We start from the raw sequence: 25,401 nt of genomic DNA on the forward strand, positions 1-25,401 counted from the left end.
GACTGTAATACCAAGGATGAACACAAGATGACCTCATAGGATAAGGAATCTTTTTCAGCTCATTCTCAGTGTATCAGAATGACTTAAAAGCATTTAGATTTTAACCCTTTCATTGCTGTAACCCTTCAATCCAAACTGGTACAGGGATACTGTTAATGCATGTGCCCGCACCATAGTTTAATGTGGGATACACACTGTTCTTCTGATGGCACCAGGGTTGCGGACGCGCTGGCGGCGAGGGCCCGTCATTGCTGCTTGCAGCTATATTACTACTATTTGATTTTAGATTGAGACGTTTTCTCAGTGTATTCGTTCTTCCGGTTCACCAGGTGGCGCTCGAAGGCAGCGTAACGCTTGTTTCTCCACTCATGTAGCGTCTCGCTTAGTTTACTTCCTGTCCATGTGGTGCATGTGTGAAGAGGGGATACTTACACTTTTGTGGGATTAAACGGATTTACACATTTGAAACATCATCGATAGTTGAGTCAACCCACAGATCAATATGGCCCCGGTAAGTTGTTTTGTAATTAATACACAAACGAAAACGCAAGTGAGTATAACATCACCAACTTCTGTTAGCAATGTCTCTCAGCTTCAGTAATGTGCTTCACTTACACTGAACTGAGTGTGTAAGAGTGATATTCGAGATTGAATAACGCTTGACTTTTCATATATTTTACTCGTCAAAACTTTGCCTTCTTATTTACTGTACAATACTAGTGTACTGTACTAATATAATGTCTCGGTGTCATATCAAACTACACTTTTCAACCCCTGCTGGTTTGTTTGATTATACTATACTAGTTTTACCCTTACTTTATTGTTGTATTCTAGTATAAACACTTGGTGTGTCATACTATATCATAAATGGCATGCTATAGAATATATTATTATATGATTAACCTCTACTGTATCATGTCATACAGTACATATAATGTAGTATCGTATACTTATAATTAACCTTTTATTTTGTTTAATCCTTTGGTATTCTTAACTTTGACCAAAGGCAGTAAGTGTAATGCTTACACATTTAGTTCAATAATATTTTTCTTGTAATATTTTATATTTTGAAGATATTCCATTATGCCAAGGAATATTGATCTCTAAATTATACACCATTTGTTTTTATGTAATGTAATGCAAATATAAGAAGAAGAAAAAAACATTTTTTACTGATAAAGTATTAGGGGGGAAAAAATCTTGATTTTCAGTTATTGCAGTATTTAAGTTAACAGTAGAGCAAAAGGATTTAAACTCCATTGATTTGAGGCAGATTATCTGGTGAAAAATCTAATTTTGGAAATTTTGAATTATAATTTTGAAATATTCACCTATTTAAAATAACTGCTTTCTATTTAAATATATTTTAAAATGTAATTTATTCCTGTGATTTCAAAGCTGAATTTTCAGCATCATTACTCCAGTCTTCAGTGTCACATGCTCCTTCAGAAATCATTCTGATATGCTGATTTGGGAATTATTGAATATTATAGAAATTAGGGCTGTCAACAATTAATCGCGATTAATCGCATACAAAATAAAAGTTTGAGTTTGCCTAATATATGTGTGTGTACTGTGTGTAATTATTATGTATATATAAATACACACAAATTAATGTGTATATATATGAGAAATATGTTATTAATATACAAAATAATTTTATTTGTATATAATATAAAATTATAAAAATTATAATAAATATATATGCTTGAAAATATTTCTTAAATATATACATGAATGTGTTTGTATTTATATATACATAATAATTATACACAGTACACACAAACATATTAGGCAAACTCAAACTTTTATTTTGTATGCGATTAATCACGATTAATCGTTGACAGCCCTAATGATAGAAATTAATACTTTTATTTAGCAAGGATGCTTTAAATTGATCGGAAGTGATGAAATTTGTAATATTACACAAGATATTTCAGATAAGTGCTGTTCTTGTGAACATCAAAGAAAGCTGGGAAAAAATCACTTCTTTCAACATAATAATAAATATTTTTGAGCAGCAAATCACAATATTAGAATGACTTCTGAAGGATCATGTGACTTGAGTAATGATGCTAAAAATTCAGTGTTGCATCAGAGGAATAAATTATATTTTAAAATATATATTTAAATAGAAAACAAATAGTAAAAATATTTCAAAATGTTACTGTTTTTGCTGTACTTTGGATCAAATAAATGCAGGCTTGGTGAGTGGAAGAGACATTAAAAATCTTACTGTTCAAAAACGTTTGATTGGCAGTGTATAAGCCATTATCTCTTACACTAGCATGTATTATTTTAATGTATTTTCATGCATCTTTCACACAAGGCTTCCAAAAAGAACAAGAAAAAGAGGCCTAGCTTCAGAAAACTGCTGAAAACCAGCAATCTGAAGCTAGAAAACAAACAGAAGAATCGGCAGTTTAAGCAACAGAGCTCAGCTAAGAAATACCGCAAAGAACAGAGGAAACTTCGACAAGCCATTACCAATGTCTCCAATAAGACCCCCAAACCCCTGGAGTGCTATAAAAAGAAACCAGGTGAGAGAAACTGTTTTTGGATCATTTTTATATTAGTTCTCATGCTGTGCATTAGGATGGTGTTGTGATGTTGATGTATCATAACAGTGGGGGAAGAAGAAGAAGAAGAAGAGGAGTTCCTGGAGTCTCTGCCTGTAGACATGATGGACGAGGATGACCTAGAACAGATCAAAGCCATGGCAAAGAAAGCTTCCTTTTTGACTCGAGACATCTCTTCATGGTAAGCAGCCATGTTTAAAACAAAACACTTGACGTTTATTTCCCTGTAGACCAACAACTGATATTGTTTGTCTTTGATCATTTTTCATTTGTAGTGCGCCAGCACATGCCAAAAAGCGCAAGTCCGAGCAGCCGGTGGAGAAGTATGAGAAGATACCCAGGAAGATGCAGCAGGAGGAAGAGAAAGAACTCATTCATCTGCTGCCCATCAAAGACAAGAGAGGCCTGATCCCTCAGACCATGGAGAAACCCGGTGTGTGTCGGCACATGACTTTCAGTGAATGCTGTGGTGCTAAAGACTGTGATTTGTGATTAACTGTGCCTTCTTTTTTTTTTTTTTTTTTTTTTTTTTTTTCTAGTTGTGCCGAAGGCAGAGGAAGAGGAGGAACCAGTCGACCAGGATGAATTAAATAAAGGTTGGTGTGAATTTTCTTGCATTTCTCAAGAAATTGCTATGGCAGTAAATATAGTAGAGAAAGAAATTCTAGTGTTTTTGTTAGTCGAATCCTTTTGATACAAAATATATTTATGATTTGAAGTTAATATTTTAATAGCAACATATTTGCATGTTCACTGTTCTTTGATGTTGGTTATTGGTTACATGACATGCAGGTAAACTATAATAAATAATAAAAATGTTTATTTTTTTTTAGTATTTTATTTGGATTGTTTTATTTTAATTCTACATTTTTATGATTTAATTTTTTTTAAAACAAATTCTCAAACTCCCAGACTACCCTAATAACTTTGCCCATGACACTTTTATTCAGCAAGGATTGATCAAAAGTGACAGTAAAGACATTTTTAATGTTACAAAAGATTTCAGGTTCAAATGAATGCTGTTCTTTTAAACTTTGTTCATCAAAGCATCCTAAAAAAAAATTACAGTTTCCACAAAAATATTCAACACCACAACTGTTTTCAACATTTATAGTAATAGGATTTTTTTCTTGAGCTGCAAATCAGCATATTAAATGATTTCTGAAGGATCATGTGACACTGAATAAGTAATGATGCTGAAAATTCAGCTTTGCAACACAGGAATAAATTACATGTTAAAACATATTCAAATAGAAAACAGTTATTTTAAATTGTAATAATATTTTGCAATATTACTGTTTTTACTGCCTTAGTGAGCAGAGAAAGATCTTTAATGTTGTTCTTTAATATTTAAAAAATGTAATCTTAAACTGTGGGCATTGTTTCAAATATATTTCTGTATGTATAAAATTTGTTTTATTTTTTTAGCAACTTTTGACCATATTTTGGGCTTTCTTTAAATCAAAAATAGAGGAAGAGGAACCAGAAAGCCTCCCACTGTTAAATGCTCAGGAGCAATTTGAGCTTCGCTCTCAGAGACTGATGGAGAAGAAACTGCGCATCGCAAGCCTGTCGTCCACAATACTCGCAGATCCACATGTGAATGTAAGACAGTCCTTCGCAGTGATCTTCTGTATGTGATCTATTGTCGTCACATGTATGAAGACGTTCCACATGTGTTTTAGATCAAGAGGCTGAAGGAGCTGAGGTCCATGCTGATGGAGACGGACCCGTGCATCGCTGTTACTGTCAGAAAGCTAGTCATGGTGTCTCTCATGGAGGTGTTCAAGGACATTGTGCCATCATATCGAATCCGACCCCTGACAGAAGAGGAGAAAGCTACAAAGGTGCAGTGGCCCACTGTTAAATGTTAATTTTCTTTCACCTTTTGTGCATAAAAGAATTTATTGTATAATGAAAATGTACTGTAACTGTAAGTACAACTTCAGCCTACACTGCTTTCTCAGACTGAAATGATCAGACTTTAAAAATAAAACTTCTGTCATATTATAATACAAAGAAACAGTCTATAATTTGGCAGATTCACCCATATTTTACTTTAAGAATTAAGAGTCTGTCCTGCTTTAAAGGAGAAGTCCACATCCAAAACAAAGATTCACATATGAATCTGTTTACTCACCCCTTGTCATCCAAGATGTTCGTGTCTTTCTTTCTTCAGTCGTAACAAAATTATGTTTTTTTGAGGGAAAACATTTCTGCATTTTTCTCCATATAATGGACAGGTATGGTGCCCCGAGTTTGAACTTCCAAAATGCAGTTTAAATGCGGCTTCAAACAATCCCCAATGCGGTTGTAAACGATCCCGGCTGAGGAATTAGGGTCTTACCTAGCGAAACGATCGGTTATTTTCATTAAAGAAATACAATTTAAATACTTTTTAATCTCAAACTCTCGTCTTGCCTTTCTCTCCCTGAACTCTGTGTATTCTGACTCTAGACAGTTAGGGTATCTCGAAAAACTCCTATCATATTTTATGCATCAACTTCAAAAATCATTTCAAAATCATCCTACATCGCTGTAGAAGTCCCGACCCAGTCTTGCAAAGATCATCAAACACCCTTAACAAAAAACAGCGATATAGGGCGATTTTGAAGTTGAGGGAGAACATGAGATGGTAGTTTTTCGGCATACCCTAACTGTCATGAACCGGAACAGTCCAGGCAGAGTAAGACAAGATGAGCATTTGACATTAAAAAGTATATAAATTGTATTATTTTTATTAAAATAACCAATCGTTTCGCTAGATAAGACCCTTCTTCCTCGGCTGGGATTGTTTACAACCGCATTTGGGATCGTTTGAAGCCGCATTTAAACTGCTTTTTGGAAGTTTAAAATTGGGGCACCATATCAGTCCATAATATGAAGAAAAATGCTGAAATGTTTTCCTCAGAAAACAATTTCTTTACGACTAAAGAAAGAAAGACATGAACATCTTGGATGACAAGGGGGTGAGTAAAGTGGAGTTCTCCTTTCAAATCATATGTGACCCTGGACCACAAAACCAGTCATAAGGTTCAATTTTCTGAAATTGAGATTAACATGTCATCTGAAAGCAGAATAAATATGCTTTCCATTGATGTATGGTTTGTTAGGATAGGAATCTGAGGGTGCAAAAAAAAAAGAGAAAATAGCCTTTCAAAGTTGTCCAAATGAAGTTCTTAGCAATGCATATTTCTAAACAAAAATTAGGTTTATATATATTTACGGTAAGAAATTTGCAAAATATCTTCATGGAACATGATCTTTACTTAATATCCTGATGATTTTTGCTATAAAAGAAAAATCTTTGACCCATACAATGTATTTTTCTACTATTGCTACAAATAAACCCGTGCTACTTGAGACTGGTTTTGTGGTCCAGGGTCACATATTATAGACTTTTTGGATACATGGACCACAGAGAATTAAAATGCAACGCAAAAAATGCATCATTTAAGCATTTCCTATTCTTCTCAGGTGAAAAAAGAGACGATGCAGTTGAGGGAGTTTGAGGAGGGTCTCATCAGCCAGTATAAGTTTTACTTGGAAGATCTGGAACAGACAGTCAAAGGTACATCAAGTGCTCTGTGCTTTTAACTTCCCTTCAGTCCATTCGTTCTCATCGCAACCATCTGATCTGATGCTGTTTCAGACTGGAAGCAGAAGAAGGAGAAGAAAAGTCAGGCCGTGTCTCTTCAGAGTTATAAAGGTCTTGCTGAAGTGGCCATCCGGTGCATTTGTGAGCTCATGGTCGCTCTGCCACACTTCAATTTCCACAACAACATCATAGTCATGGTGGTGCCTTTGATGAGCGACCCCTTCCGGAATGTCAGTCCGCTAGTGATATTTGTTGGAAAGACTTAACATTTTGAGGTTTGCTTGTGGAGAGTGTCACTGAAATGTTGTTTTGCATTCAGGTGTCTGATATGTGTTGTGAAGCCATCAGCAAACTGCTGAAGCAGGATAAACTGGGTCATGCCTCATTAGCGGTGGTGAAGGTCATCTCAGGCATTGTCAAGAGCAGGAACTACAAGGTCAAACCTCAGGTACGACCACCATACTTTGTCGAGGAACTCTTAGTCCAATGATAAAACTGATAATTTACCTACCCCTATGTCATCCAAGATGTTCATGTCTTTTTTTCTTCAGTCGAAAAGAGATTTTCGAAAAACAATTCAGGATTTTTCTCCATATAGTGCACGTCAGTGGGAGCCAGTGGGTTGAAGGTCCAAATTGCAGTTTCAGTGCAGCTTTAAAGGGCTCTACACGATCGCAGCTGTAGAATAAGGGTCTTCTCTAGCAAAACGATTGCTCATTTTCTAAGAAAAACAAAAATGTATAGAATTTTAACCACAAATGCTTGTCTTGCATTAGCTCTGCAATGTGTATCTACAACATCACACATTATGTAATTGTTTTGGAATAGTCTGTGTACTTCGGTTAAAAAAAGGTAGGGTAGGGTGAAAAATCTAATTTTGTCCTCCAACTTCAAAATCATCCAACATTGTTGTTTTACCTTTTTTTTGACTGTCTTTGCACATTCACTTTGTAAACACTGGTTGGTGAAGTTGAGGACACAGAGCTAGTGCAAGACTATTTGTGGTTAAAAAGTGTATATATATGTTTTATTTTATTTTTTTATTTTTAGAAAATGCTTGATCGTTTCACTAGGTAAGACCCTTATTCTTTGGCTGGGATCGTGTAAAACCTATTAAAGCTGCACTGAAATGGCAATTTGGACCATCAACCCATTGGTCCCCATTTAAGTCCACTATATGGAGAAACATCCTGGAATGTTTTGCTCAAAAACCTTAATTTCTTTTCGACTGAGGAAAGAAAGACATGAACATCTTGGATAACAAGGGGGTGAGTAAATTATCAGGAAGCTTTTATTCTGGAGTGAACTAATCCTTAAAAATGGCCATTTTACTTTTTAAAGCGTGTAAACAGTTTTACTTTCAGTCAAAGAACATTGTCAGATTTTGACTTTTTATACTTTAGCTTTTAATTATAATTGTGATTATTCATGAATTTCTTTTTTTTTTTTTTTTTTTTTCTTTTTTCTTTTTTTTGGAAATATTTGTTGTTTTTTATGAAGTATATTTTATGAAGTTAAATATGTGACCCTGGACCACAAAACCAGTCATAAGTAGCACAGGTGTATATGTAGCAATAGCCAAAAAATACATTGTATGTGTCAAAATTACACATTTTTCTTATGCCAAAAATCAAAAGGATATATATATTTTTTTGTTAACAACTGTTTATTGAATTTTCTTTAAATAACAGTAATATAAAGCAAAAATCAATTGTGCAAATTAAGAACCCACCCCAAACCATCCCACCCCTGGTAGACTTTAAACAAAACAAAACAAAACAAACAACAACAACAAAAAAAAAGGTAAAGTAAAATACAATGTAGACCTTAATAATAATAAAAATAATAATAATAAACAAATAGATAAATAAGATAATTTTACAACGATTTTAGAAAAGATGACACAGCATTAAAAGCTGAATGCCATAAATAAAAATCATGAGGATATTAAGTAAAGATTATGATCCATGAAGATATTTTGTAAATTTCTTACTGTAAATATATCAAAACTTATTGCATTGCCAAGAACTTCATTTGGATGACTTTAAAGGCGATTTTCTCAATATCTTGCACCCTCAGATTCCAGATTTTCAAATAGTTGTATCTCAGTCAAATATGGTCCTATCCTAATAAATCATTAATTCAGAATTGACCCTTATAACTGGTTTTGTGGTCCAGGGTTACATATAATAAAATTTATGTTCATACATAATGAAAATTATATTTTATGTAGTTTCTATTAACATTCAGTTTTTAATAATATTTTGAAATTTTATTTTTCATTTTATTTTGGCTGTTTTTGTACTGTTTTACTGTTTTAAGTTAAAATTTTAGTAATTTTGTTGTGGTTTGTTATTTAATTTCGGTTAAACTAAATGAAAATGAGAAATAAGTTTAAGATTTTTAGTTAATTTTTTATTGTTTATATTTTTTTTTTCTGTGTTTATTTATTAAGTTAATTTATTTAAAGTAATTATATGTTTTAAGTGATTTTAGTTTTTGTTATTATGCTGGTCTGGAGTTCTGAATTTACAACACAAATAATATACATATTAAAAAAGAAAAGAAAAACTTAGAAAAAATAGTACATGCGTTTAGTATAGTACATAAAAGTTGCATGTCTGATAAATTCTGATTATATTGGCTCACAATAAAAGTTGTTTGGGCGTTGTTTGTCCCCATTGTCTTCCATAGTTTCAAAATATCTTCTTTTATGTGTAATATAAGAAAGAAACTCATACAGGTTTAGAAAGACATGAGGGTTAGAGTAAATAATGACAAAATGTTCTTTTTTGAATGTTGTTTTGAATGACTGATTTTTACTGATGTTTCGTGCTGTGACTGCAACAGGTGCTGAATTGTTTCCTCTCTCTGAGAATAAAAGAAGTGGAAATGAAGAAAGATGCTGAAGATACTGCACCCAAAAAGAAGTTCATGTCCTTCAAGGAGAAGAGGGCGAATTTGTCCAGAATGCAGCGGAAGGTTTGAACTGAGCTTAATATTATTTCACTGCAATGTCATGATTTGAAGTTGTGCATATATCTGTAATTGTAATCACGATTAGAAATTCAATTAAATGCGCAGCCCTAAAAAAAAAAAAAAAAAAAAAATACATATATATATATATATATATATATATATATATAAACACACTACCTTTCAAAAGTTAGGGTCAATAAGTAGTCTCTTCTGCTCACCAAGGCTGCATTTATTTAATGAAAAGTACAGCAAAAACAGGAATATTGTGAAATAATATTGCAATTTAAAATAGCAGTTTTCTATTTTAATATATTTTAAATTATAATTTATTCCGGTGATGCAAAGCTGAATTTTCTGCATCATTAGTCCAGTCTTCAGTGTCACATGATCCTTCTGAAATCATTCTGATATGCTGATTTGCTGCTCAAGAAACATTGCTGAGAAAAATACTGAGTACACAGTATTTGCCCAAAATCAAATGTTTAATTTTCAAGTTCAGAGGTGGTGGGTTTGGTAATAAAATCTTTGTCTTTATATGAAGAATTTTCTGAAATGAATGTGAAATACACTTCTGAATACAAGCTGCTGGAAAACTGGTGTACCTATACCACATTGTTTTTTCTGTTTTGTAACCATGAACCAATCTTCTTGTCCTAAACAGTGGAAGAAAGCAGAGGAGAAGCTGCAGAAAGAACTTCTAGAAGCAGAGGCTTCAGAGAACAAGGACAAAAAAATTAAATTGGTAAGTCTTACTAGAGTAGACGGAGAACATGTCGAACAGTTTCTTTTAATGCAGGACCTTATGTAGTTTATATTCGTTATCATCCATCGTTTGATTCCAGCACACAGAGACGCTGAACATCGTGTTCCTCACCTACTTCAGAATACTGAAGAAAGCTCAGAAGTCCATCTTATTGCCCTCCGTTTTAGAAGGTCTTGCAAAGTAAGTACCACATGATGTGTAAAACTGCTTTATTATAGTGTTATTACACTGCAATAAAGTGTTTTAGTCACTATTTCGCTGTGTTCTTGATTAACCCAGTTCAAACTGTTCTCCTGTAGGTTTGCTCATTTGATAAACTTGGAGTTCTTCGATGATTTGTTGGCGGTGCTGTACGGCCTCATCACATCGGGTGTAAGTATTTCAACCAGAAGCGTTTGTTTGATGTCATATTTCATGCATTAACATCTCAGGGTTTTCCTTCTCTCAGGATCTGACGGTTCGCGAGAGCCTTCACTGCATCCTCACATCCTTCCACATCCTCTCAGGACAAGGTCAGTGCCGTCACAGCTCTGGTTTCGCAAACATCCCACCCTCCCTGAGCTAAAATACATCTCTGTTTGCGACAGGTGACGTCCTCACCATCGACCCTTTGAAATTCTACAACCACTTATACAAAACCCTGCTGACGCTGCACGCAGGTAAGATCTCCAGTGTCTCTTTGTTCTGCACATGCAGTGACGCTTGGTTATTTAATATGAGCGAGAACATCCGTCACTTTTTAGTGTCCCGGACATTAACGGACGGAGACCTATTCACCAGGCTGTCTTAATTGACCCTTCTACAAATGAAGGCCGCAAAAGGTCTTAAATCAAAGCAGAAAGTCTTACATTTGTGGCATTAAATGTTACTTGCACTAAAAAAAAAAACCTTTTTCTTTCTTTCTAGTACAAATATGTGACCCTGGACCACGAAACATAAGAGTCAATTTTTTGAAATTGAGATTTATGCATCATCTGAAAGCTAAATAAATAAGCAATATTTGGCTGAGATACAACTATTTGAAAATCTGGAATCTGAGGGTGCAAAAAAAATCAAAATATTTAATAAATCGACTTTAAAGTTGTCCAAATGAAGTTCTTAGCAATGCATATTACTAATCTCAAATTAAGGTTTGATATATTTACGTTAGGAAATCTACAAAATATCTTCATGGAACATGATCTTTACTTAATATCCTAATGATTTTTGGCAAAAAAGAAAAATCTATAGTTTTGACTTATACAGTGTATTTTTGGCTATTGTTACAAATGCATCTGTGCTACTTAAGACTGGTTTTGTGGTCTAGGGTCACATATATAAACTTTCTTAAGATACATTTACTTAAGGTGCAAAATGTAGATATGAAGTCTTGTTTTCTAAGAAACTGAACAAAATTAAGTGAGTTTAGGCTTAAAACAAGGACAAACATGACACAAATTCACAAAATATACTAATTTTATGTTTAATAATAGTCCAAATTTTTTATAAAGGTGAATTTAAGACTTTTTTAAGACCAAGCACATAAAAATTTTAATGAACACAATGTCTTGTATTAGCAGCACAAAGTTTTAAGTCTGAAAATATAATTCTCATTAAAAAATCTCATTATTTTTTACTTTATTTATTATTTACATACACACAAAAAACAAACAAACAAAAAAGCTTAAGACTTGAATAGCTCTGATCCAAACCATTAGAAATTGGAAGTCGTAAATGTACCTTCTTAAATCCTGCAGAAACACTTGAGTATTACTGAACATAAAATAAACAAATTTCAATACATATGCTTCCATCTGTGCATTTTTATGCAATTTTGGGAAAACTGGATAGTAACACTAAAATGTGCATGAAGTCCTAAAAATGCACTTCAAAATATATGTGCTCAATTGAAGCAGATGTTTTTTTGTATTATATAAAAAAATAAAAAATAGTAGGATTTACTTTGTAACAATTTTAACTCAGAAATTGCTACTGAATTTCACAAATAATTAACACATTGAAATTCATTAATAGAAAGACTGAAATAGTATTTTCTTAGTCTTGTTTTCTAGTTTTTGAGTCTTATTTACAACTTTGAAAAGTCCTTTAAAATCTAAAATATGCCTGAACCAAAGTCTATAAAAGCTTGTTTCTGCCACAGGATAAAAAAAAAAGTAATTGCAACTTTTTATGTCACAACTTTTTTTGTTTTTGTTTTTGTTTTTTGTGCTTGTATTTATGAGAATTGCAAGATACAAAGCCGCAGTTGTGAAAAAGCTTTTTTTTTTTTTTTTTTGGCAAAAAAAAAATAAATAACACTTGAACTCTGAGATGTTATCTTAAAAGCATTCTGAGAAGAAAGTCATAATTCTAATATAAATGCAGAATTGTGAGATAAAAAGACACAATATAATTTTTTTTTTTATTCCATTTTTATTCAGTCTTGTCATTAAAATGATTTGATGTAATCACCTCCCAGAACTGTTTTGCATGATTGCTTTTGTTGCTAGATTTCATCTGTGCAAGTAAATATTATGTAGGGAAAAAAGAGTCACAAACTTTTTATGACTGATTCTCTCTGTCAGTATTTCAGGAAGTGAAGGTTTTGTTCTCCTGAACACATGACATGGGATTTGTAAATGTGTTATGTGATATTCCAGTTTGGATGGAAATAACTATTGTTTGAATCGGCTGCAGGACGAACGAACGAGAACACGGAGATCGTGCTACAGTGTCTGGACATCATGCTGACCAAACGCAGGAAGCAGGTGACTCTGCAGAGGGCGCAGGGCTTCCTGAAGAGACTGAGCACGCTCGGTCTGCACCTCATGCCTGACTCGTGTGTGGGCATCCTGGCGGCCAACAGGACACTGATTCATGTAAGCCAATGCTGCTCCTCCTTTATTTACACCTTCATGTTTATGCGTTGTGAAGTGAACGTTATTTGTGTATGTTGTGTTTGTGTAGACCTTCCCTAAGTGTGACATCCTGCTGGATAATGAGATGCAGGGAAGTGGTGTGTATCTGCCAGAGCTGGATGTGCCTGAATACTGCAACCCCCAGAACACATCACTATGGGAGCTTCACTTACTGAAGGTATCAGTCACAGACAGTAAGATTAAAACGGAAAACTATATTATATTATATTATATTATATTATAATTTTTTGGAAAAACAAGTTGCCCCTTAATGCAAGTTGGGTTAAAATTGCATTGTTAGAGGGAAAAAAATAGTAATAATTGCATTAATGTACTCTACCAGTCAAATGTTTTTGGACAGTAACATTTTTAATGTTTCATCAAAGAATACAATATAATATGATTCCTAAAGGGATCATGTGACTGGAGTAATGATGCTAAAAATTCAGCTTTTGAAATAAATTACAATTTATTCAATTTTAAAATATATTCAGATAAGTTATTTTAAGTTGTAAATATATTTCAAAATTTTACTGTTTTTGCTGTACTTTGGATCAAATAAATGCAGGCTTGGTGAGCAGAAAAGACTTCTTTAAAAAACATTACACATCGTACTGTTCAAAAACTTTTTACTGGTAGTGTATTCTTCACATTTTATTTTTACATCCAGAAATAATACTGAAGATAAAATACAATAAATACTGTAAAAATAACTTTAAAAAATAATAAATAAATAAATAAAAATGATTATATTAATTAATAATATATTTATATGAAATAAAAAATTGAAAAGTAAAACAACCTTAACTTCACTAGCATGTGCTCCTAACATATTAAAGTTCAAATAAACTTTAATGAAAAACCTAGAAAAAAAAACTAGTCAGTTGCATTTCAGGTGCAAATTCTATGGATTTATTTGGTGTTAAAATTATTGTTAAAATTAAAACCATAATAAAACTTACTTATTTTACTTCAGCTAATAGGCAAAGCAAAATTTCTAATTTTGTTTAATTTTACTTGAAGTGTTAAAGTTAAGAAACCAAAATAAAAAAATTACTAAATAGATATTTTAAAAAACCACAATTGAAGTAAAAACAGAAAATATAAAAATATTAAATTTAAATTATTAACAAAACAATAATAGCGTGTGAGTCACTGCGTTTCTATTACCTGAGGTAGCTTTCTGGCAGTTTGTAAAAGGAATATTTCGTAAAATTGCATTTTTGCATTTACAGGTTGCCTGGCTTATGTAAAAGTCACATGATCAATTGTAAACATTTGGGATCCGCACGCAGCATGGTTGCAGAAAACCTGGGAGAGATAGCCTTTATGGAGAGAAGAATTACACGGATGCGGTAGAAAATACTTATGTTTAAAAAGAGTGTAGATTATATAGATTAGATGTCATTTTTAAAATGTTATTTGCATATTACAAGAAATGGTCACCGAGCAATAAGCACTGTTATTAGACGAAATTGACGTTAGGTAGTGGGATAGTCTTACAGATCCGAAACAGGGATGATGTTTTTTGTGGGCGGTTCAGTGGCAGTCTATGGAGCCATGGCATTAAAAAATTAAAAAAAATAGTAAATTTGATTTTATATTTCAAATTTTTGACTTTAGTTTTGCAATTCGAGATTATATCTCACAACTCTATAGGAAAAACAACTCGTCATTCTCTCTTTTCCCCTCGGCTCAGTTTATATCCCACACTTCTTTATTTTATTTTTTTTCTCCCTCGGAATGAATAAACTCACTTTTGTTAAATCGAGTTATAAAGTCAGAATTAGGAGATATAAACTTGCAAATGTAAGAAAAAAGTTAGAATTGTGAGAGAAAATAAAAAAGGTTAAAATGTTAATAGTAATAGGTTTAAATAATATATTTCATGCTGTAGCTGTAGGGCTAATACATTACATTCCCTATGAACAGCATATGTGAATATTATGTAGATCTATTGTTTAAACCAAATTTATGCTTTAAAAGTAGAGTAATCATAGCAGTTTTCATCCATAGTGTGTCCGTTTAAACATCTGCGTTTAACTTCTAATGGCGTCTTTGACGACAGTATTGTATAAAAATTATTTGCATTCCGATTTTGATATCAAAAGGCACAAAATATATATTTTTCTCTCATTCCATGGATTTTACCCGTTTACTTGTTACCAGTGTTTTTTTTGCAACTACTTGTCTGTAACTTTTGTAACTGTGACGTCTACTCCAAATTGGTCTGTAAGCTCATACATACATATTTCAAGTATATGGGATTGCCATTAATGCTGATCACGGCTATGCAATGCTGCCGTTTATACCAACTACATTAAGGCATGTTTCTGGAGTGTCCTAGAAGCATCTCTCCACACTGCTTCACTAATGAAAAATACATACATCTCCTTTGAATAAGCAATAATAATGGCTATCATTAATCTAATGAATGGCTAGTGGCTGTGATATACGTAAACCTACCCAGCGATGCTGCCAAGACTTATCACAAGAGGAAAAAAAAAAATGACGCTTTCGGTTAATGGAAATGCCGTCAATTCACAATAGGTGTTTTTTTTTATCATTCAGAAAATATTGCTAAAGTTTTGTGCAGATCTGTAATGGAAACACCACCTGATACTGACGTAACAAGTTGTAATGTGTGATTGTTCTTCCAGAGACACTATCACCCCATGGTGAGGAAGTTTGCAGTTCATCTGATGAGAGGTGCTCCTAGTGAAGGATCAGGTGCTCTCAGCATGGAGCTCAGCAGAAGGTAAAGACACTACATCCTCTTTTTCAACAACTCATTTTGATTACAATAAATGTAAAGATTTTTCATTGCATTTGTGCAGGGCTCCGGTGCAGCTGTTTGAAGACTACAGCGTTAAAGACATGAACTTCAACCCTCCTGTTGCAGAGCCTCCCTCAAAGAAAAAGGTCTTCTTTTTAACAACACTTTTAATACTTTTATTGTGTTGTTTTATTTTCTAAATATTTTCTCTTGCGTTGCAGGAACATTTCACAATCGGTGATGCGTTTTTAGATTCCGAGCTGAAGGCGCAGATAGATGCTGCTCTTCAAAACGAGAGCGAGGAGACAAATCTAGACTTCACATCACAGCAGGAAACATGGATCAATGTAAATTAAGACCTGAAATGCTGTTTTGTATCAGTTTGTGTAAAATAAATGCTCCAAGATACCAGCAGAGCCTTCTGTTGCCAATTTATCACATGCAGTGATAAAAGTAAAAGTAGTCATTTCACCAAACGTGGATTTCTCAGCACTATTTATTGATGATTCTGTGGTTTCAAGTAAACAAATAACCCAATATTGACATCACAATATTGATGATACATTCCTATAGAGTTTTACGTGTGCTGAAAACCATCTCTAGTAGAAAGTTCAACATGTTTTAGATTAATGAACTAAAATAACAGCATTGTAGCACGTTCAAAACAAAGCAATGGTAAATATACATTGAAAAGATACTGAAGGACAATGCCGTAGTGCTGTACCACACAAATAAAATACACTTCATCGGTGCCTACATTCACATAAATGTCAAAATATTTAATATCTCTTAAGACGGTGCTAAAAATCTACATTACAAAAATACAAACATTATACATTAGTACAGTACGAACAGGCTGGAGGAACATTCATGCCCTTACAAATAAATTAATGCACATTTCATAATTATGTACTCTCATATGTACACATCTGGAAAAGTACAGCCAACCTGGGCTATAATGTTCAATAAATTATGAAAGATTTCACTTCAAGAAAGAAAATGGACCACTTAAGAGTTAAAAACAAGAAAGAAAAGCAGATCTGCTTTAGGTGATTCAACTGCCATGCAGTGAATTTAGAAATCACATGAATATATTAGAGCAAAATTTTATATAAACTGGCATTCAATAATTACAGAGGGCATATGGGATATGGACCTCTTGATATATTGATTTTTAAATTAAAATACTCCAAAACAAGCTCTACAGTGCAAGTGAATGCAAGAAATATATTTTGAAATAAATACTTGCACTGCAGCTGTAAAATGGGGAAGTTAAAAAAAAAAAAAAAAGTGCAAAAAAAAAAAAATCTATAAAATTTTTCAAGCTCTAATCAGTAACATTACTTACATAACATACTTAAAAAAAAAAAAACATTTAAAAGTGACGTTTCTTCAAATGCTTGTTTTTGTAATACTGTAAATAGATTCGTGGCAGTTTCTAGAAAGGTACCACTCAACATCTTGCATTTTTGTTTGCTGTTGGTCATTAAAATGCAGTGCAGGATGTGTGCAATGAAAGCCATCAAATTAAATTAGCTGCTAAAATATGCAGAACAAATGTGTCTTGCATCTTTCTAAACATCTTGTGCGCATCTGAACTCTAAATAAATCATGCCATATTTACATTCATAAAAGAAATACGGTTTGGAAGTCAATTTTACCTCTAAAAAAAGGATAGTGTTACACTAAAGCATTATTATGCTTGATTTCATTTCAGCAATCCAAAAAAGGGATGTAAATAAAGTATTTAAACAGTTGGTTAATGTGCAAAACCACAAATAAAAATGAAATGCATATAAATGCATTCATCACTTACAGTACTGTTAAAGAAAAAAAAAAAAAAAAAGTAAAGAAGTGAGGAGAAACTGCCTTCATCTGACATCCGGTAACATTCTGAACCGACTAAGCCCATCCTCACCCCATCAGCAAGCCTAACTCACCCAGGCCATTATGTTCTGCGTGGGACGAGCTCAAACGGCTGTCCGCTCTCCATCAGGCTGGACTGTACGTCACTCATGTGAGGGTAGTGAACACTAGCGGTGCTGCTCTGGGTCTGGACTCATTTATGCAGCTTCCAGTTCCACAGCAGCGGGAGGGTCCAGGTGGACGGGACAGGGGTGCGATCGCCACACTGGGACACGTTGGGCTTTACCGCGCATGGTCTCTGAGAGCCCAAGCGTCCCTCGGCCATCCAGGCCTTCAACCCCATCGACAGAGACCCTGAAAAGAGACCGACGATGGAAACACTGGTTTATCCAGCAGCACAACTATCCAACTGACTGAAGGTGTTTTATAAGGGGGAGTCTTGAGGTTGGTAAGATTTTTAAATATTTTTAAATAAGTCTCTTATGCTTAGAAAGGCTGCATTTATTTATTTATTTTAAAAAAAAAACTGTAATATTGTGAAATAGTATTACAGTTTAAACTAGATGAGTAACTTTGAGTTGGCTTGAGAAAGCCTAGCCTGAAAATTTGAAGCAGTTGTAAAGGTATGATTGATGATATTTATAGCATGATTTAGCACACTGCTTACATGATTTAACATGTTATTAGCATGTTACAAGCATGCTGTTAACATGATTAGCAAGTCAATAGCATGATTTTAACATGATTAACACGTTACTAGCATGTTGTTAGCATGATTAGCAAGTTACTAGCATGTTTATAGCCTGATTAGCATGTTGCTAGCATGTTTTTAACATGATTAGCATGTTACTAGCATGTTGTTAACATTATTATCATATTGCTAACATGACTAACATGTTACTAGCATGTTCCTAGCATGATTAGCATGTTTAAACCAGGTGAAACCAGCTGATTCAGTAAAAAAACAGCCTAAAACCAGCCTAGGCTGGTTGTCTAGTTAAAGCTGGTTTAAGCTGAAAACAGCCGGTTTAACCTTGGCTAGTCTTTTAGCAGGTCTCCCAGTTTGGCCAGCTAAAAAGTGGCCAAAACCACAATAAACCACTTTAAAACCAGCCTGGGAGACTCAGCTTAGACTGGTTTTAGCTGGGTTTTTTTAAGTAGGGAGTTGTTAAGCTTTGCTATAGCAATAAACAGCTTTGATGCACCACAGGTCTCTTTGTATAAAAGTATTCACCCCCTCCATGAAAGGCTATGGGATTTTAGGTGGTTTTGATAGTCTGGTTTTTTAAAACGGTAAGCCGGATCACTTAGAAAAGATATAGCAACCAGTCTGAAGGTCTGACCCAAGTTTGGTGGTTGTAGCTTTCTCAAGCCAACTTCATTAGCTCTTTTCTGTTTGAATACATTTTAAAATGTAATTTATTCCTGTGATCAAAGCTGAATTTTCAGCATCATTACTCCAGTCTTCAGTGTCAATTCACAGGAATGAAAGTGATGCTGTGTCCTCAAACATGCCGTATTTTCAGATGTTGTACTCTAAGGTTTTGTCTAACTTTAACAAGCCGTAAGTTTGCAAAAAACAGTACAGTACACTGTACATGAGTCCTTAACAGGCTCATATTCATTTGCAGCAAATTCTATATGTGTCAACCCTGACTGAAATGTGTTAAATATTACATGCCATTAATAATTTTTTCACTGCTAGTACAGACATGGTTAATTAAAATGTTAATTAATAACATTAATTACACTATTATAGCATTTGAGAAGGCCATCCAAGATGTAGATGAGTTTGTTTCTTCATCAGATTTGGAGAAACGTAGAATTCCATCACTTGCTCACCAATGGATCCTCTGCAGTGAATGGGTGCCGTCAAAATGAGTCCAAACAGCTGATAAAAACATCACAATAATCCACAATGTGACTCCAGTCCATCAATTAACATCTTGTGAAGCCAAAAGCTGTGTGTTTGTAATAAACAAATCCATCATTAAGGTGTTTTAACTTTATATGACACTATAATCATAACAATAACGCTTTCTGTTGTCCTCTCACATCAAAATCCACCAAAATATTTGTTTAGAGTTGTTTTGTACTATATTTGCTTTTCTTAATGATGGATTTGTTTATTACAAACAGCTTTTCACTTCTCAAGATGTTCCCTGATGGACTGGAGTGTTGTGGATTACTTGTGGATTATTGTGATGTTTTTATCAGCTATTTGGACTCTCATTCTGATGGCACCCATTCACTGCAGAGGATCCATTGGTGAACAAGTGAGCAAGCTCAGTTTCTCCAAATATGTTGTGACTGTAATCCTCTTGGATGGCCTGAGTGTGAGTACATTTTTAGCAACATTTTTTTTTTTTTTTGGCTGAACTAGTCCTTTATTAATAGTTTTATCCCAGACCAGCTGAATTTGGCCAAGTAAGCAATCTGTTAGACTTCAGACTGACTGTGTAATACTAATGTTCGCTGTATGTTAGTGTCTAGTACCTCGTGGGATCTCCATGCACTGCACACACACACTGCAGAGCGTTCCTTCACTCCGAGGCCTCTGGCAGAGGCACCATGCTGGGACATGCAGCCTTCTCTTCCTTACTGTGTGTCGGCTCCTGAGCCGCCGAACCGTTCGTGCTCGTGTTCACAGTCAAGCTCCGACTCCGACCCGTCAGCTTCCGTAACTCACTGGCAAAAGAAACACCCTTACGCTTGTCCTCACGAGCGATCTAAAAGAGAGTTCACGAAAAAAATGCTATTAATATAATGAAGTCAATCACTAGTTATTAGAGTGTGTATATGTGACCCTGGTCCACAAAACTAGTCTTAAGTAGCACAAGTATACTTGTAGCAAAAGCCAAAAATAAATTGTACGGATCATCTTGAGTCATTTTTCTTTTATTCCAAAAATCATTAGGATATTAAGAAAAAGATCATATTTCATGAAGATATTTTGTAAATTTCCTACTGTAAGTATATCAAAACTTACTTAGTAATATGCATTGCTAAGAACTTTATTTGCATTTAAAGGTGATTTTCTCAATATATAGATGCACCCTCAGATTCCAGATTTTGATGTATAAATCCTAATTTTAAAAAAATTGACCCTTATGACTGGTTTTGTGGTCCAGTGTTACATACATGGAAGGCTGTTTCCACCACTCAAAAAAAAAAAAAAAAAAAAAAAGCTGCACATTTTTCATCTGACAATTCTGACTTTTTTTTCTCAGAACTGATACAAACAAACATCTTACTTGTTTTTACAGAACTGAGATATAAACACACCTGCAAGTTATAAAGTCAGAATTGCGAGATATAAACTCTCAGTTCTGACATTTCTTCTCAGAATTGACTGACATAAAGTGACAAATTGCGAGATAACTTGCAATTGCGAGTTACGAAGTCCAATTTTGAGGGGAAAAAAGGCTGATATGTTCTCAGAATTGCGACTTAATTCTGACTTAACAATTCTGACTTAACTTCCAATTGCGTGTTATAAAGGCAGAATATAAATCGCAATTCTAAGGAAAAAAAAAAAAAAATCAGATTTGCAAGGTTATATCTTGCAATTCTGACTTTATAGCTCACAAATGCTAGTATATATCAACCCAAAATCTGATATCCTGAAGTTCTTTTTTTTAATGACTTTTCTAAAACCATGTTTACAGGAAACATTTATTATTTTTGTGTGTTATTCTCAAATCTAAAATATTTTATAATTACACATTTTTTAAAATATTATTTTATACAATGTTATAATTGATTGAATCTCTTTTTAAATTCAACAAATGAAAAAAACCTTCATTCAATATTCACCATTGAATAGAAATCTGATGTAAATTAACTGATGAGGGAAACCTGGTGTCAGTAAGATTTTTTTTTTTTTAACAAAAATTCAAATAAAAAATATTAAATTAAATAAAATAGATCATAAATACATTACAATCTTACAAAAGATTTATTATTTATTTAAAATAAATGCTGCTCTGTTCATTAAAGAATCATGTCCTGCAGCTAAGAACCTAAAATAAAAAAAAAAAAAAAAAAAAAAACCAAACAAACCAAAAAAAAACTTTTTTATCAGCACAGTTGTTTTCAACAATAATATTTTTAAGAAATGTTTGTTGAACAGCAAATCAGAATATTAGAATGATTTCTGAAGGATCATGTTGACACTGAAGACTGGGGTAATGATCCTAAAAAATTCAGATTTGATTACAGCAATAAATTGCATTTTAAAATATATTCACACAGAAAACAGTTATTTTAAGCTGTAACAATATTTCATAATTACTGTTATTATAACTACTGTTTTTACTGGATTTTGATCAAATAAATGCAGCACAAGAAACTTTGGAAAAATAATCATACCCAAAAGTTTGAACAATAGTGTTACTTCAGTTTGGGGCTGAGGATGCATTTATAGAAAAGCAACAGAAATGTATCATTTTCAGATCTTCTTGTGGACAGGCCTTCAGTCTGACATGAACAGCCTGCTGGTGTTTACCTGCTCTTTGAGCTTGAGTATAAACTTCCCAGCACCCTTCCAGCGGTTTTGAGCCTGAAACACACACTCATGGTCGTGCAGCACACGTTGGCACGGTTTAGCCGAGGATGATTTCTTTCCACTCGCGTCTTTAGTAACCTCCTCCATCAGGACGTAGTCACATGGGTTAGGGTTGCTCAGGATGCTCAGAGAGTACTTGGCTTTGCTTAGTGTCTACAACAGACAACAGCAGCTTAGATATTTTGATAGCAACATGACAGAGTCTAAATCTTTCAGTGGAGTTGCAGTGAGCTTCAGACCTGCTGGATGATGTCCTGGGCGGTGCTGTAACGCAGGGCTTTGATGACAGTGTGAGGCTGCTCAGGAGAAACATCGTGGACCTGCACGAGGAACGTGTCGTCTTCTCCGCTGCTCACCTCCTCTACTCCCTCCACCACCAGATTCTTCTCATTGATGTTCTGCTATGAGCCAGCAGGGGGAGCAAAAGATCAAGAGTTAATGGCGGATGTATAAATGAAAGTATTGGGTGTGGATGTCTTATGAAGTCTGAGTGGGTCACTGTTGTTATGGGTTACATTTGTGTTGTCTAAATATATGTGACCATGGACCACAAAACCATTTTTTAAGTTTCTTAAGTAGCATGGGTATATTCGTAGCAATAGCCAACAATACACTGTATGGGTCAAAATCATACATTTTTCTTTTATGTCAAAGATCATTATGTTCCGTTAAGATATTTCGTAAATTTCCTGCCGTAAATATATCAAAACTTAATGTTTAATTAGTAATATGCATTGCTAAGAACTTCATTTGGACAAATTTAAAGGCTTTTTTTTTTTTTTTTTTTTGAAAATAGTTGCATCTCAGCCAAATATTGTCATATTCTGACATGGAAAGCTTATTTATTAAGCTTTCAGTTAATGTATAAATCTCAATTTCAAAAAATTGACCCTTATGGCTGGTTTTGTGGTCCAGGGTCACATATTAAAAAATCATTCAGGGTTATTTTTGGGTCTGTTTTAATCCTAATACCCCAAACATGGGGTGAATTTTAAACTTGAATGAACGTTGCTGTTTCTGTCATGTCATGCTGCTGACATAAAGCTAAAATGTGTTAAAAATGCTTTCTTGGGAACACTGTTTTAATTGCTAACCAGTTCATTTTTAGTTCACTTTCCATCTTGTCAGTCCTTATATCCTATTAACAGTCAAGTCGTTTATGCAAAAGCTGTTTTCTACATAAAATAATAATAATAATAATTGTATCTTGTGCAGCAAATCAGCATATTAGAATGATTTCCGAAGGATCATTTCACACTAATGATGCTGAAAATTAAACTTTGCATCAAATGAATAAATTACATTTAAAAAAAAATTCAGATAGAAAGCTTATTTAAATTGTAAAAATATTTCACAATATTACTGTTTTTACTGCATTTTTATTAAACAAATGCAGACTTGACAGACTTCTTTTTAGAAAAACCTTACCAACCCAAAACATTTCAGTGGTAGTTTATTTTTCTTTCCGGAAAAGTACTGCATGAAAGCAAGTAAAAAGCAAATGAAAGCAAGCACAAACCTCTTCCTTGGTTTTCAGGTATATTCTGCCCACATATCCTTCCTCAGGCTGCCAGCTGTGAATAACCCTCAGGAGGCGCTCGTCATTCGCTAGGGGGCGCTGCTGAGGTGCTTTCTTTGACTCGCTCCTCTCCTTGGAGAGGGGCATTTTCTCCTCCATCAGGAAGTAGTTGAAGGAAGTAGTCGGAAACAGCTGGCAAGAAAGAGACTATTTAAGTGCGTGTTTATGTGCTGAGGAATGACGAAAATGTGAAGCAGACCAGTAAACACTGGAGGGAACACTGCTTGTTCCTAACGAGAAAGCATGTGACAATCAATCTCCACGAGAAGGACGGGTTGGCAACTGGATGAACTTCCACGGTTAATCTGTAGCATAATTTCAGAACTCATAAAAATAACTTCCCAAAAATTCCAAAAGAACTCTGAATCCCTGATGCCACCACACACAGAGTGCTTACATGACTTCATCTACAGTAGTCGCACCCTTACTTCGGTTCACTGCACTTAACAGCGTTCTGGTGTGTGCGAATCTGTCTAAAATGGATTGGTTCTGTTGCATTGACACTTACAGAGTCCAGGAGCTGTTTGGCTGTGGTGTATTCATCAACGCACATGACGGTGAAGGGTTCGGGGCCTGGAACTCCATGAACTGTCACTTTGTGTTGCTGGGCGGCCCGTCTTTCCTCCGTGCTGAAGAGCTGAGAGGAAAAACATGCAAATACACTGTAAAAATCATTTTTGAAGATTATTAGAGTACATCTGACATTTTTCTGCTTCAAAATTTCATGTTTAATTCAGTGTTACGATGTCACCAGCAACTCCTGAGAGAAAATTGTTTCAAAGCCATTTTTTCCAGTGCACAGATGGATGCAAACATTTATTTCCCCCTGGAATTTTCACTCAATTTTTTTTTTCCAGTTTAAATGGGCATGGCACTTCTGTATACAGAAGCATGTCTAATGTCTTTACAATTTCCTGTTTTTAATGAAACTAGGCTGCCATGGGACGACAGGGACAGAGGGAGAGGAATGCAGCACATTCCAGAGTTTTAAAAACATCAGAAAAATTTGCACAATGTTTTCTCAGACATGCTGTCCACTCCCCTGTGAGGCACATATAGAGGAATCATGAATGTAAATTGTTTTATTTCTGCTGTTTTAGTTCAACTAGTACTGCATGTAACACAAATATCTGCCTGAGATCCTGACAGCTGTGTGGTTTATGAGCAGGGTGTGGCTGCTGTCTCACCACAGATGCAGGCAGTGGTCCTCCGGTGGGGCTCTCCTCTGTCCTGCGGCTGAAGATGAACAGACTGGAGATCTCCAGAGACTCATTGTGCAGGTTTCTCAGCTGCAGGTGTCTGTAGCCTGGAATAATTAACGGAAACCATTCATCATCAGATAAAGTTTTACTAATCAATTAAATTAAGAAACAGAAACAATATATCTAATTCAATAAAGTAAATTATCATTTATCAAAGAGTAATCTGAAGGCACAAGCCTTCTTTGTGTTTGTGTGCATGTGTACATTTATATACACACATAAGTTCTTATTTCTTTAATTCTTTTTTTTTTTTTTTAATTTACACTATCAGAAAAAGAAAAAAGCCAAGTATGAATCTCATCTTATCAAGTTAGTGTTTTTAAGCATTTTTATTAAATATTAACCCAAGACAGTAACAATGTAAACATTTTTTTGAACTTATGTTCAGCTATTCTTTTTAATTGTTCACTTTTGGATCATGAGTCATCAAGTCTCGGTAAATACTGATACAGACACAGAGGTTTACTTTCAATTTCACCAAGCTGATTACTCACTAAAAATTCCCACAGATCATGTTTTTGTGACATTCGTAAGA

The 25,401-nt window shown here is 34.2% G+C and overlaps 2 protein-coding genes across 8 annotated transcripts in view; one reads left to right on the forward strand and one right to left on the reverse strand.

The window, feature by feature from the left end:
• Positions 1 to 356: 356 nt before the first annotated feature.
• noc3l (NOC3-like DNA replication regulator) lies at positions 357 to 16,003 on the forward strand. Its single transcript, XM_051124087.1, has 21 exons — positions 357 to 511; positions 2,330 to 2,540; positions 2,628 to 2,760; positions 2,855 to 3,012; positions 3,119 to 3,175; positions 4,051 to 4,184; positions 4,265 to 4,426; positions 6,057 to 6,150; positions 6,232 to 6,407; positions 6,497 to 6,625; positions 9,028 to 9,159; positions 9,818 to 9,898; positions 9,999 to 10,099; positions 10,219 to 10,291; positions 10,368 to 10,431; positions 10,507 to 10,578; positions 12,596 to 12,777; positions 12,866 to 12,994; positions 15,477 to 15,574; positions 15,654 to 15,738; positions 15,814 to 16,003. Exons 1-21 carry the CDS (start codon positions 503 to 505, stop codon positions 15,946 to 15,948), a joined length of 2,415 nt encoding a protein of 804 aa, XP_050980044.1. The 5' UTR covers positions 357 to 502; the 3' UTR covers positions 15,949 to 16,003.
• A 1,420-nt stretch (positions 16,004 to 17,423) lies between these two features.
• plce1 (phospholipase C, epsilon 1) overlaps positions 17,424 to 25,401 on the reverse strand; it is a 91,629-nt gene continuing 83,651 nt past the window's right edge. For 3 of the 7 annotated variants that reach the window (XM_051124080.1, XM_051124078.1, XM_051124085.1), the window contains 7 exons: positions 24,792 to 24,910; positions 24,113 to 24,241; positions 23,545 to 23,736; positions 22,265 to 22,426; positions 21,966 to 22,178; positions 20,061 to 20,187; positions 17,424 to 17,812 (listed from right to left, as the gene is read on the reverse strand). In XM_051124080.1, the coding sequence (XP_050980037.1) occupies positions 17,652 to 17,812; positions 20,061 to 20,187; positions 21,966 to 22,178; positions 22,265 to 22,426; positions 23,545 to 23,736; positions 24,113 to 24,241; positions 24,792 to 24,910 (1,103 nt within the window). In that variant the 3' untranslated portion in view covers positions 17,424 to 17,651. Of the gene's footprint in view, positions 17,813 to 19,954; positions 20,188 to 21,965; positions 22,179 to 22,264; positions 22,427 to 23,544; positions 23,737 to 24,112; positions 24,242 to 24,791; positions 24,911 to 25,401 lie in introns of those variants that run through there. The other 4 variants (XM_051124086.1, XM_051124079.1, XM_051124081.1 and 1 more) reach the window with 3 other exon arrangements.

This window comes from Labeo rohita, chromosome 12 (genome assembly GCF_022985175.1).
Source record: "Labeo rohita strain BAU-BD-2019 chromosome 12, IGBB_LRoh.1.0, whole genome shotgun sequence".
In the NCBI taxonomy this organism is placed as follows: domain Eukaryota; kingdom Metazoa; phylum Chordata; class Actinopteri; order Cypriniformes; family Cyprinidae; genus Labeo; species Labeo rohita.

Bases quoted from the DNA above. Each gene is read 5' to 3' on its own strand.
- noc3l (XM_051124087.1), top strand. The intron at 4,185-4,264 runs GTAAGACAGTCC...CATGTGTTTTAG, and splicing joins TCGCAGATCCACATGTGAAT to ATCAAGAGGCTGAAGGAGCT. The intron at 15,575-15,653 runs GTAAAGACACTA...GCATTTGTGCAG, and splicing joins AGCATGGAGCTCAGCAGAAG to GGCTCCGGTGCAGCTGTTTG.